We start from the raw sequence: 10,777 nt of genomic DNA on the forward strand, positions 1-10,777 counted from the left end.
TTGGGGTCACCGCGGGGCTGAGCCGTGCTCGGTCCCAGCTCTGTGTCCCCCCCCCCCCCAGAGCCCCACGCCCCCCCCCTAGCAGGCGAGGCCGCGGGGAGATGTCACCGAAATGTTTATTACAAAGAACCAAGCGAGCGGGGCGAGTGTCGTCGTGTGTCCCCCCCCCCCCCCCGACACACGGAGGAGAATAAATAAATAAAATACACTTCGTCGGGGCTTTAAATTAAAGTTTGCGGGGGGGGCGACATAAATACGGGACGGCCCTCTGCCCGCCGGAGGGCTGGGGGGGGGGGGGGGGGGGGGCGGGGGGGGGCCCAGCTGCCCGGCCCCCGTGGGGGCAAGCGGGTCTCAAAGCACTTGGCAGGCAGTGACACCGAGTGTGTCCCCCCCCCGTGAAAAAAAAAAGGGGGGGGGGAAACTGAGGCACGCGGCGGGCGGAGGCGGCTTGGCAGCGGCAGAGCTGGGCGCCCCGGAGCCCCCCCCCCCCCGGTGGCAAGGCTGGTGGTCTGGGTAAGGCAGCGACCCCGGCCCCCCCCAGCATCGCCCCGAGGGTGGGGGTGGGGTGGGGGGGGGTCTGCCCCAAAAACGGGGTGAGCCCAGCCCCATGGTGAGGGCTGGATGTGGGGTGCCCCCCCCCCCGTGCGGCACCCCACCCCTGGAGGCACGGGGACGGGGGGGCACCCCAGTGGGGGCACGGGAGGAGGCAGCACCCAGGGGTGCTGGGGGGGGGGGGGGGGGGGAAGGCAGCCCTGCAGGCAGGGGGGGGACGGACGGACAGGCTCACAGACGGACGGACGGACACGGCTGGACGGGGCGAGAGCAGACAGGCACGGCGGGGGGGGTGGCACAGAGGGGGGGGGGGTTGTGGGGAGGGGGGGGCACACCCCGTGGTCCCGGGGGAAGGGGGGGGGGGCGGTGTAGGAACCCCCCCCACCAAGGGCAGAGGGACCTGCTGGGTGCTACCAGGGCTGCGGCAGGCCAGGGCTGGGGCAGCTGTTAGCACGGGTTAGAGCCCCCCCAAACTGGCTCAGATTTGCCCCCCCCAGCCCCATTCAGAGCCCCTCCACTGCAAACACATGCAAACCGTGCTCCCCCCCCCCCACCCCGCCACAGGCAGGCAGCACCCAAGGGGGGGGGGGGGGCAACGGCCTGGGGTGTTGGGGACCCCCCCCCACCACCCGGAGCACCCCAAAACCCCGCACACACCGCACACCATGCACCCCTCCCGCTGCTGGGGCAGGCACCGGCTTGGGGGGGGGGGGGGGGGCAGCTGGCAGGGCCCCCCCCCCCCGCCACCACCCCACAGCAGGGTGGCAAACAGCACCATGGAGCAGCGGGGACACCCGCGGGGGGTGCGGGCAGCCAGCGGGCAAGGGCTGGGGGGGGGGGGAAGTTTGAGGGGGGGGGCACGGCCCCCCCATACCCTGTGCCACAGGGGATGGGGACGCGCCGACTGCGGGCTGAGCCCCCCCAGGGTCCCCTTTGGTCACTTTCTCTCCCTGTAGGGCAGGGAGCGCCCCGAGGCACCGTGAGATGCTGGGGGGGGGCTGCGGGGGGGGGAGACCCCCCCCACACACGCCGAGGAGCAGGGCAGGGGGATGCCCCCAGGGCAGGGGGAGCCCCCAGGGCGGGGGGCTTGGGGCACGCAGCCCCCAAAGGCAACCAGCGGGGCTCTCCTTGCCCCAAAGCCGGCGCTGCTTGGGGGGGGGGGGCCCTATGCCCGGCCTGGCCCCCCCCTCACCCTAGCGGATGTAAACGTCGTGGCCCCAGCCCTCCACGTCGCTCTGGTCCAGGCCGAGGGGCTCCGGGGGCTCGGGGCCGTAGCGGTCCTGGCCCTTGGCTCGGCCCCGTAACGCCCGGCCCCGTAACGCAACGGGGTGCCGGTGGCCGTGGCCGGAGCCGGGGTGGGGGGGGCCCCCCCGTGGCTCTTCGTCGTCGTCCTCCTCTTCCTCCTCCTCCTCGCCGGGGTCGGTCTCGACGTCCATGCAGGAGTCTCCGGGCTCGGTGCAGGCCGAATCCCGGCTGCCCGGGGTCTCCGAGTCGAAGGTGTCCTGGCGGGCCAGGCCGCGGGGCGCCGCGCGGGTGGGCGGCGGGACGGGCCCCTCGGGGGGGCCGCCGCGCTCCCCCCGGCCCGGCGGCTCCCCGTGCACGAGGTACGGGCCCTGGTTAGGAGGAGAAGCGACCACACCGTGCGGGGACAGACGGGGGGGGGGGAAGTGTTAGTTGGGGGGGGGCAGGTTAGCCGCGCGCCGTGGGGCTGGGGGGTGCAGGGTGGGGGGGGGCGCATGCAGCTCCTGCCCAGCCTGGCCTGCCCGTGCCAGGCACCCTGGATGTGACACCACAGGTCTCTGTGCAATCCGGTACCGGGGGGGGGGAGCACCGGGACAGGGCTGGGGGGGGGGGACACGGGGGGGTAAATAGCAGAGCAGGGGGCGCAGTGGGGTGGGGGCTGGCACCCAGCAGCGTCCTGCCTGGTGGGGGAAACGGCGACGGACAACACAGGACAGACGTCCCTCCTCTGCCTCCTGCCCCGGGGGTGCTGGGGACCCCCCCCCGGATTGAGCACGGCTGCTCCCCACCAGCCCTGGGGGGGCCGAGGGGCGTCCCAGGGCTCGGCCCGCGGTGGGAGGGGGCTCGGCCCCCCAGCACCAGGGTGCCCCGTAAGCCCTCGCTGCCACCCGGAGAGCTCCGGAGCGGTGTGGGAATGGGGTCTGCAGCCCCTGGGGGGGGGCCGGAGGGACCCCACATTCCCAGGGAGCCTCGTAGGGGGCAGATCCCTGGGGGGGGGGGGCACAGATCCCCACAGAGACCCGATCCTGGAGGGTGGCAGGGGACAGGTCCCAAGGGGGGCCATGGGGGGAGCAGAACGCAGGGGGCTGGCCCCAAACCCAGGGTGGGGAGGGGGTCAAACCCGGGGGGGGGGGGGATGGGGGGCAGCAACCCCAGAGCGGGGAGAGCATCCCTGGATGGGGGGGGGGGGGGGTGACCCACAACTGTGGGGTCCCCCGTGGGGTGTCCCTGCTCCCCCGGCGTGGCCATGACATTGAGGGTGGGGGGGTCCCCAGCGCAGGACTTGGGGGGGGGGGGGGGGGGCATGTCCCCGCCGCCGTCTCACAGCGCGTGCTCCTCCAGGGGCGCGGGGGGGCGGGCTCGGCGGCCCCCCGCCCCCAGAAGGCCAGGTTCCTGCGCAGGGAGGTGAGCACCTGTACCTGCAGGTTGGAGACGGGCGCGGGGCTGGCGGCCAGCGCCGCCGTGGCCATGGTGCGGCTGAGCAGCGGGTTGGGGGGGTTGCTGCTGGGGGGGTGCGTGGCCTTCCAGTAGGCCTCCAGGTACTCGGCCAGGTGCTCGCACGCCTCCTCCAGCTGGTTCTCGTCCAGCACGATGTCGAACATCTCCTGGGGGGGGGGGGGGGGAAACGGGGTGGGCGGGGCTTGTGGGGAGGGGGCGGGGCTTGTGGGAGGGGGCGGGGCTTGTGGGGAGGGGGCGGGGCTTGCGACAGGGGGCGGGGCTTTGTGGGGGACATGGCCTGTGGGGAGGGGGCGGGGCTTGTGGGGAGGGGGCGGGGCTTTGTGGGGGCATGGCCTGTGGGGAGGGGGGCGGGGCTTGTGGGGAGGAGGCGGGGCTTGTGGGGAGGAGGCGGGGCTTGTGGGGAGGAGGCGGGGCTTGTGGGGAGGGGTGGGAGGAGCATCTGGCCTTGGGGGTGGGGCCTGTGGTGTCTGGGGGTGGAGCTTCAAGTCCCAATAAGGTGGTGGGTGGGGCCTGTGGCACATGGGGGTGGGGCTTCTGGCCCAAATAAGGCGGTGGGTGGGGCCTGGTGAACCTGGGGGTGGGGCTTCTGACCCCAATACGGTGGCGGGTGGAGCCTGCGGCACCTGGGGCGGAGCCGATGGGTGCCAATGGGGAGGTGGGCGGAGCCTACAGCGGCTGGGGGAGGAGCCTATGGGCAGAAAGAGGTGGTGGGCGGAGCCTGTGGCACATGTGGGCGGAGCTTCAGGCCCCAAAGAGGTGGTGGGCGGAGCCTGTGGCACATGGGGGCGGAGCCTCAGCTCCAGGACAGCTCACACCCCCTGCCTGGGGGAGGCGGTGGGAGGGGCTTAAGGCCTGCGGGGGCGGAGCCAGTGACGGGGCGTGGCCGGGGCGTGGCCGGGGCGTGGCCGGAGGGGGCGTGGCCGGAGGGGGCGTGTCACTCACGGGCGGGCACTGCGCCAGCTTGTCGGAGGCCACCATCTGCACGTTGAGGTGCTTGGCCTGCGACTTGCCGCGGGACTTCACCAGCCGCTGCAGCACCTGGGGCGGGACGGGGGCGCTGGGCGGGTCGGGGGGGGGGGCCGCGGGGACACGCGGACCCCCCCCCCCCCTTACCGCCCCCACGCCCCCCCTACGCCCCCCACCCACCTTGGGGGAGGCGATCTTGATGTAGACGACGATGGGCGCCAGCGAGGTCTTGGCCAGCTGGGCCGGGTGGTTGATGGTGTCGGCGTCCAGGGCCACCAGCTGCAGCGTGCGCGCCAGCTCGAAGATGCGCTCCGTCTCGCTCTGCACCTCGGCTGGCGGAGCGGGGACACGGGCAGGGTCGGGGGGGCGGCACGGGGGGGAGGGAGGGCAGGAGGGCATGGGGGGGGGCTTTGGGGACGACGGCTGGGGGAACGGGACGGGGACAGGAGGGGTTTTGGCCGCTCCGGCGTCACCCCAGGGACAGGGACGGGGAACGGGATGGGGACAGGAGGGGTTTTGGCCACTCCGGTGTCACAGACAGGGACGGGGGGTCCCAGCAGGAGGGAGGTGGCGGTGGGGTCCCAGCACTGACTGCTGCAGGGTGGGGAAGGGGCTAAGCCCCCCGACCACACACACTGGGGTGGGTGCTGAGCCACTGGGGTGTCCCCGACCCTCGGAGTGCGCCCCGGGGACCCTGCAGCGTCCCAAAACCCGGGCAGGGCCACGCAGGGAGGACGGGGGTCCGAGGGGCCGGGCGGGGGTCCCGCCGGGTCCACGCTACGTACCCAAGACATCTGTACCAGGAGCAGGGGAGGAAGGAAGCGGCGCGGAGGGGAGGAAACCCGAAGGGAAGGAGAGAAAAAAAAAAGGAAAGAAAAACACAACAGAGAGAGGATAAAAGGGGAGGAGGGGGGGGGACAGAGACTGGGCGAAACCCCCCGGGGGGGGAGCGAGGGGTCCGTGCCCCGGGGGGGGGACAGGGCAGATACAGATGGGAGCTGGGGGCCGTGGCGGTGCCTTACCCAGGCTGGAGCGCGTGCTGGAGCGCTCGATGATGGTGTGCTTGCTGGGGTTGTTGAGCACCGAGCGCTTGGCCAGCGAGATGTCGGCCGTCACCCGCGTGATGGAGATCCTGCCAGGCGCAGAGGGCAGGGGCTGGGGGGGGGGGGGGGAGACAGCGGGAGACCCCCAAACACCCCCCCCATCCACGACGAGACCCTGCTCCCACCCACCCACCCCACGCTCAGGGCCGGTCACATCCAGGGCATGTGCAGGTGTCCTCGGGGGCAGAGCTGCAGCTCCGGCATGGGGCTGAGGGACCCCCATGGGGCTGAGGGGACCCCTAAGGGGCTGAGGGGACCCCCATGGAGCTGAGGGACCACCATGGGGCTGAGGGGACCCCATGGGGCTGAGGGGGTCCCCTAAGGGGCTGAGGGGACCCCCATGGAGCTGAGGGACCTACATGGGGCTGAGGGGACCCCATGGGGCTGAGGGACCCCTATGGGCTGAGGGGTCCCCTAAGGGGCTGAGGGACCCCCATGGGGCTGAGGGACCCCCATGGGGCTGAGGGGTCCCCATGGGGCTGAGGGGTCCCCAGGGCTGAGGGACCCCCTTGGAGCTGAGGGGTCCTCCATGGGGCTGAGGGACCCCCATGGGGCTGAGGGGGACCCATGAGGCTGAGGGGACCCCTAAGGGGCTGAGGGACCTACATGGGGCTGAGGGGTCCCCCATGGGGCTGAGGGGTCCCCATGGGGCTGAGGGACCCCCCTAAGGGGCTGAGGGGGACCCCCATGGAGCTGAGGGACCTACATGGGGCTGAGGGGTCCCCCATGGGGCTGAGGGGTCCCCATGGGGCTGAGGGACCCCCCTAAGGGGCTGAGGGGACCCCCCTAAGGGGCTGAGGGGATCCCAGGGGGCTGAGGGACCCCCATGGGGCTGAGGGGACCCCATGGGGCTGAGGGAGTCCCCATGGGGCTGAGGGAGTCCCCATGGGGCTGAGGGACCCCCCTAAGGGGCTGAGGGGCTCCCCATGGGGCTGAGGACCCCCCCCAGGGGGCTGAGGGCCCCCCATCCACCCGCCTCACCTGCCATCAAAGCGATGCTTCAAGAAGTCGAAGAGGGCTTTCTGCATCATGTCCGTCACCTGGCGAGGGAAGGGGGGAGCGCGTGGGACCCGGGCAGCCCCCCAACATCTGTCACCCCCCCCCCGGCCCCGCGTCCCCCCCCCCCCTCCCCTCCTCACCTCGTAGCCCTTCAGCGAGGGCCCCACCAGGATGATGGGCCGCATGGAGGGCACCACGTCGTAGGGCGGCACGTGCTCGGCCTGCGGGGCACAGCCGGGCGTTACGGGGCTCGGTGGGCGGGGGGGGGGCAGCAGGAGCCTTGGGGTGGGGTGGGGGGGACACACACCAGGGGATGGGGACAACCAGGGCAGCCCCGGGGGGGGGGTCACACACACACACACAAAGACACACGCGCGTGTGGCCATGCCGGGGAGCGCGGCCACCACCGGGACGGGCGCTCGGCTTCACCCCGCGATGGGTGGGGGGCAACAGTGTGTGTGGGGGGGGAGCACCCACCCCCTTGCCCAGCCTGGGGGGGGGGGGGGGGGTGAGGGGGCGGGGGGGTCCTGCCGCTACTCACCGATTTCTGCTTCTGCTTCGCTACGTCCCGAGGCGCCGCGCGCGGGCCGGGGCGGGCGAGAGAAGACAAACAAGGCATGCGTGTTACTGCGGGCGGGGGGCAGCGGGGGGGGGGCGTCACGGGGGGGTCCAGACTGGGCGCGGGGGTCCCTGGGGGGCTTGGGGGGGGGCAACGGGGGGTGTCCCCCCCCCTGCTTCAGGGCACTGTGCTGGCGGAGGTCTGGCAGCGAGCATCTCCCTGGTGTTAATTAAAACTGGGGGGGCGAGCGGGGGGCTTTGCGGGGTGGGGGGGCGTGGGGGGGGCACGGCGGGGTGCCCCCAGCACTGCTCGCCCCTGCAGCCCCCCCCCCAAGCCCTGCGGGGCCATGTCAGCCCCCACCCCCCCCGGCCCCGGGCTGTGGTTGCGCCCGAGCCCCCCGGCCCCCTGCCCAGTTTGGGGGGGGGGGAACGTTCCACTCGCATTCGTGGGGGGAGACGAGAGGGGCACGGCACACACCATGCGCACACCGGGGGGCGAGGCGGGGGGGGCACGGAACGGTCCATGCCTGGATCGTGGGGGGGGCAGCCACGGGCTGAACCATCCCATGATCAGAGGGGGGGGCAGCCACGGGCTGATCCACCTTATTGATCATGGGGGGGGGGGCAGCCACGGACTGGTCCACCCTATTGATCACAGGGGGGGCACAGCCACGGACTGAACCATCCCTTGGATCATGGGGGGAAGCAGCCACGGACTGGTCCATCCCTCAGATCATGGGGGGGGCAGCCACAGACTGGTCCATCCTATGATCGTAGGGGGGCACAGCCACGGGACTGGTCCACCTTATCAACCTATAGGGGAGCACAGCCACGGACTGAACCATCCCATGATCATAGGGAGGGCAGCCACGGGCTGAACCACCCTATTGATCAAAGGGGGGGGGGCAGCCACGGGCTGATCCATCCTATTGATCATAGGAGGGGGGCAGTCACGGACTGGTCCATCCCATGATCATGGGGGGAGGCAGCCACGGACTGCTCCATCCTATAGATCTCAGGGGGGCACAGCCACGGACTGGTCCATCCCATGATCATAGGGGGACACAGCCACGGACTGAACCATCCTATGACCACAGGGGGACGCAGCCACGGAATGGTCCACCCTATCGATCGCAGGGGGAGGCAGCCACGGACTGAACCATCCCATGATCATAGGGGGGGAGCCACGGACCGCTCCATCCCACGACCACGGGGGGACACAGCCACGTCCCGAGCCTCCACGCCACGTGGGGCACCCCGCTGCCGCCCCGGCCCCGCTCCCCCCGCCCCGTTGCAGACCGTTTCATGCCCATGCTGCGCAGCGGCCACACGCCGCCGTGGCGCGGGGAGGGAGCAGGGCACGGCGTGCCCCGAGCAGCCCCGGGGGGCGCCGCCGGCACCCCCCCGGGGCGGTGTTAGGGCAGGCAGGGTGCAGCAGGCGAGCGCGAGGCCGGGCCGGCGTGCGCGGGGGGCTCCGTTACCTTCCTAAAGAAGGGGATGCGCTTGGTGTGGGCGGGGGGTGGTGACACTGCTCACGCTACTCTTAGGGGAGCGGTGGGTGTCCGCGGCCTCCTCCTCCTCCTCTAACTCATCGGGCTCAAAGGCAAAGCTAGGCATGTCCAGGGCACCTGGGGACGCACCGGAGCCGGGGGGGGGGTGCGGGGGGGTGGGGAGGGAGAGAAGAAGAGCGATAATGGCAGCGAGGGGGGGGGGGGGCGGATGGGAGCAGGGGGGGCTGCGAGGGGCAGGAGGATGGCGGGGACGGGGGGCAGAGAGGGGCAGGGGGGGGCTCCTGGGTGCTGGGGGCTACCCCGTGCACGCCCAGCCGTCCGTGCGCACACGCGTGTGAGCGTGCCACAGAGGGCTGACACCTCCGCCCCGCGGACCCCCCCATGGTGCAGAGGGGACGCGGCAGCCACGATCAACGGGACGGGCAAGGGGGGGGGCATTACCCAGAGGGGTGACGGACCCCCCCCACCCCACGCCGGGCCGGTCCCGCTCAGCCCGGGGGGGCTGCGGGCACCCCGGACACTCTTACCGCTGGCCGGCGGGGTGGGCCAGCGGGTCCCCGTCACCACGTCGCCCAGGCTGGAGCTGGAGTTGTCCCCCGATTTGCTGGGGGGGGGGGAAGAGAGGCAGAGAGAGAGGGGTCAGTATCGTGATGGGGCGGGGGGGGGAGGCAGAGGGATTTGGGGGGGGGGGCTGGGGGGGCGGCACCTCGAGCTGAGCCGGTTCTGCCTCATCTTCTGCTCCTGCAGCAGCCGCACCGCATGTTCTCCAGCTTGACGGGGCTGGGGATGAAGCCGACCTCGCAGCCCTCCTTCACCAGCCGCCCGATCCACCAGTCGTTGTTGTATTTCTGCACCGCGACGGGGGGGGGGGGGCACAAAAAGCCTGAACCCCCCCCCCCAAAAGCCAGCCCCACGGCCACCCCATTGCCTGCCCCGCAGCCGCCCCACGGCCACCCCACTACACTTGCCCCACGGCCGCCCCCAGCCCCACACCCCCGCCGGCCCCCCCCAGTCCCAATCCCTGCCCCCCCCCCACACACACACAGCCCCCCCCCCGGCCTCCAGCCCCCACCTCCTTGATGTGCAGGAAGTCTTTGGGCTCGAAGCAGATGGCCATGCCCTGCACCGGCACGTCGTCGCCGGCCGACGGGTTGTAGCCCACGTTCGTCCGCACGGCAAACGCCACCGGCTTCGTCTGCCGACGGGGCAGCACTCAGCACGGGGACGCTGCCCCCCCCCGGCCCACAGAGCCCCCCCCCACCCCAGCAGGGCCTGGCCGGGCTCCTGGAGGAGCTGGGGCAAGACTGAGGGTGCTCGTTAGCTAATTGCCCCAGGCCTGCGGACAAGGAGCAGGAGGGCACGGCGGGGAGCGCGCTGAAGGGTCCTGTGCAGCACTGGGGGGGGGGTCCCGGGGGTCCCATCCCGTACTGGGGGGGTCCTGTCCTGCACTGGGGGGGTCCCAGCCCTCCCCGTCCTGCACTGGGGAGGGGGTCCCACGGGTCCTGTCCTGCACTGGGGGGGTCCCAGCCCTCCCTGTCCTGCACTGGGGGGGGTCCCAAGGGTCCCATCCCGCACTGGGGGGGGTCCCAGGGGTCCCATCCTGCACTGGGGGGGGTCCCAAGGGTCCCATCCCGCACTGGGGGGGGTCCCAGGGGTCCCGTCCCGCACTGGGGGGGGGTCCCAGCCCTCCCCGTCCTGCACTGGGGAGGGGTCCCAGGGGTCCTGTCCTGTACTGGAGGGGTCCCAGAGGTCCTGTCTTGCACTGGGGGGGTCCCAGCCCTCCCTGGAGGGGGGTCCCAGCCCCCCCCTTCCCCCCCCCCCCCCCACCTTGGCTTTCTCCAGCTGCGCCAACGCCTGCCGCTCGGCCTCCTTGCGCAGCGCCTCGCGGTCCTCCTCCAGCGACACGTCCGAGTCCGAGGGGGCGGCTGGTGTACGACTCCGCCGAGCCCTGGGGGGGGGGCAGCGAGAGGGTCAACCCCACCAAACCCCCCCCCCCTCAAACAGCCCCATTTCTCCCCCCCCGCCCCCCCACCTCATTACATTCAGGCACCGGGGGGGGGAGAAAACGCCCCCCCAAACCTGCCTCCCCCCCCGCAGCAGGGGCAGAGGTTTGGGGGTGTCAGGAGGAGCTCGGCCGGGCCCTGAGCGCCCCCCCCCCCGGCCCCCCCCCGGGGCGCAGGCCCCCAGCCCGTGTTCCCTGTGTTCCCGGGGGGGGGCCGGGGGGGCCGTGCCGGGGTTACGGCAGGCCGCAGCTGTCGCCACCGCTCCGGCACGGAACGTGACACCGGGCCTCCCGTTAAACCGCGAGGGCAACGGGGACCCCCCCCGGGACCCCCCCAAGACCCCCTCAGACCCCCCCCGGACCCCCCTGCCTGCTGCCCCCCCCCT

The 10,777-nt window shown here is 72.7% G+C and overlaps 1 protein-coding gene across 3 annotated transcripts; it reads right to left on the minus strand.

Annotated features, from left to right (window-relative positions):
- Positions 1-49: 49 nt before the first annotated feature.
- On the minus strand, positions 50-10,343 carry CACNB1 (calcium voltage-gated channel auxiliary subunit beta 1). 3 transcript variants are annotated; one of them, XM_083809343.1, is made up of 12 exons: positions 10,217-10,343; positions 9,462-9,584; positions 9,096-9,237; positions 8,917-8,993; positions 6,862-6,881; positions 6,461-6,541; positions 6,303-6,361; positions 5,241-5,350; positions 4,399-4,550; positions 4,195-4,290; positions 3,213-3,398; positions 50-2,165 (listed from the first exon to the last, which is right to left on the minus strand). In XM_083809343.1, the coding sequence occupies exons 3-12, from the start codon at positions 9,119-9,121 to the stop codon at positions 1,746-1,748; spliced, it is 1,227 nt and encodes a 408-aa protein (XP_083665469.1). In that variant the 5' UTR covers positions 9,122-9,237; positions 9,462-9,584; positions 10,217-10,343; the 3' UTR covers positions 50-1,745. The 3 variants fall into 3 exon arrangements, with proteins under 3 accessions (XP_083665469.1, XP_083665467.1, XP_083665468.1); XM_083809341.1 differs by lacking the exons at positions 50-2,165; positions 9,096-9,237; positions 9,462-9,584; positions 10,217-10,343 and adding an exon at positions 8,360-8,506 and having other exon boundaries at positions 2,208-3,398; positions 8,917-8,989; XM_083809342.1 differs by lacking the exons at positions 50-2,165; positions 6,862-6,881; positions 9,462-9,584; positions 10,217-10,343 and having other exon boundaries at positions 2,208-3,398; positions 9,096-9,144.
- Positions 10,344-10,777: the final 434 nt, after the last annotated feature.

The sequence above is a fragment of the Anser anser genome (assembly GCF_964211835.1).
Source record: "Anser anser genome assembly, chromosome: 23".
NCBI classification, from domain to species: Eukaryota; Metazoa; Chordata; class Aves; order Anseriformes; family Anatidae; genus Anser; species Anser anser.

Excerpts from the sequence above, each read along its gene's own strand:
- CACNB1 (XM_083809342.1), bottom strand. The coding sequence starts at position 6,505 with ATGCGGCCCATCATCCTGGTGGGGCCCTCGCTGAAGGGCTACGAG. Across the intron at positions 6,362-6,460 it reads CCTCGCTGAAGGGCTACGAG|GTGACGGACATGATGCAGAA; the intron begins GTGAGGAGGGGA and ends TTCCCTCGCCAG. Across the intron at positions 3,399-4,194 it reads AGCTGGCGCAGTGCCCGCCC|GAGATGTTCGACATCGTGCT; the intron begins GTGAGTGACACG and ends CCCCCCCCCCAG.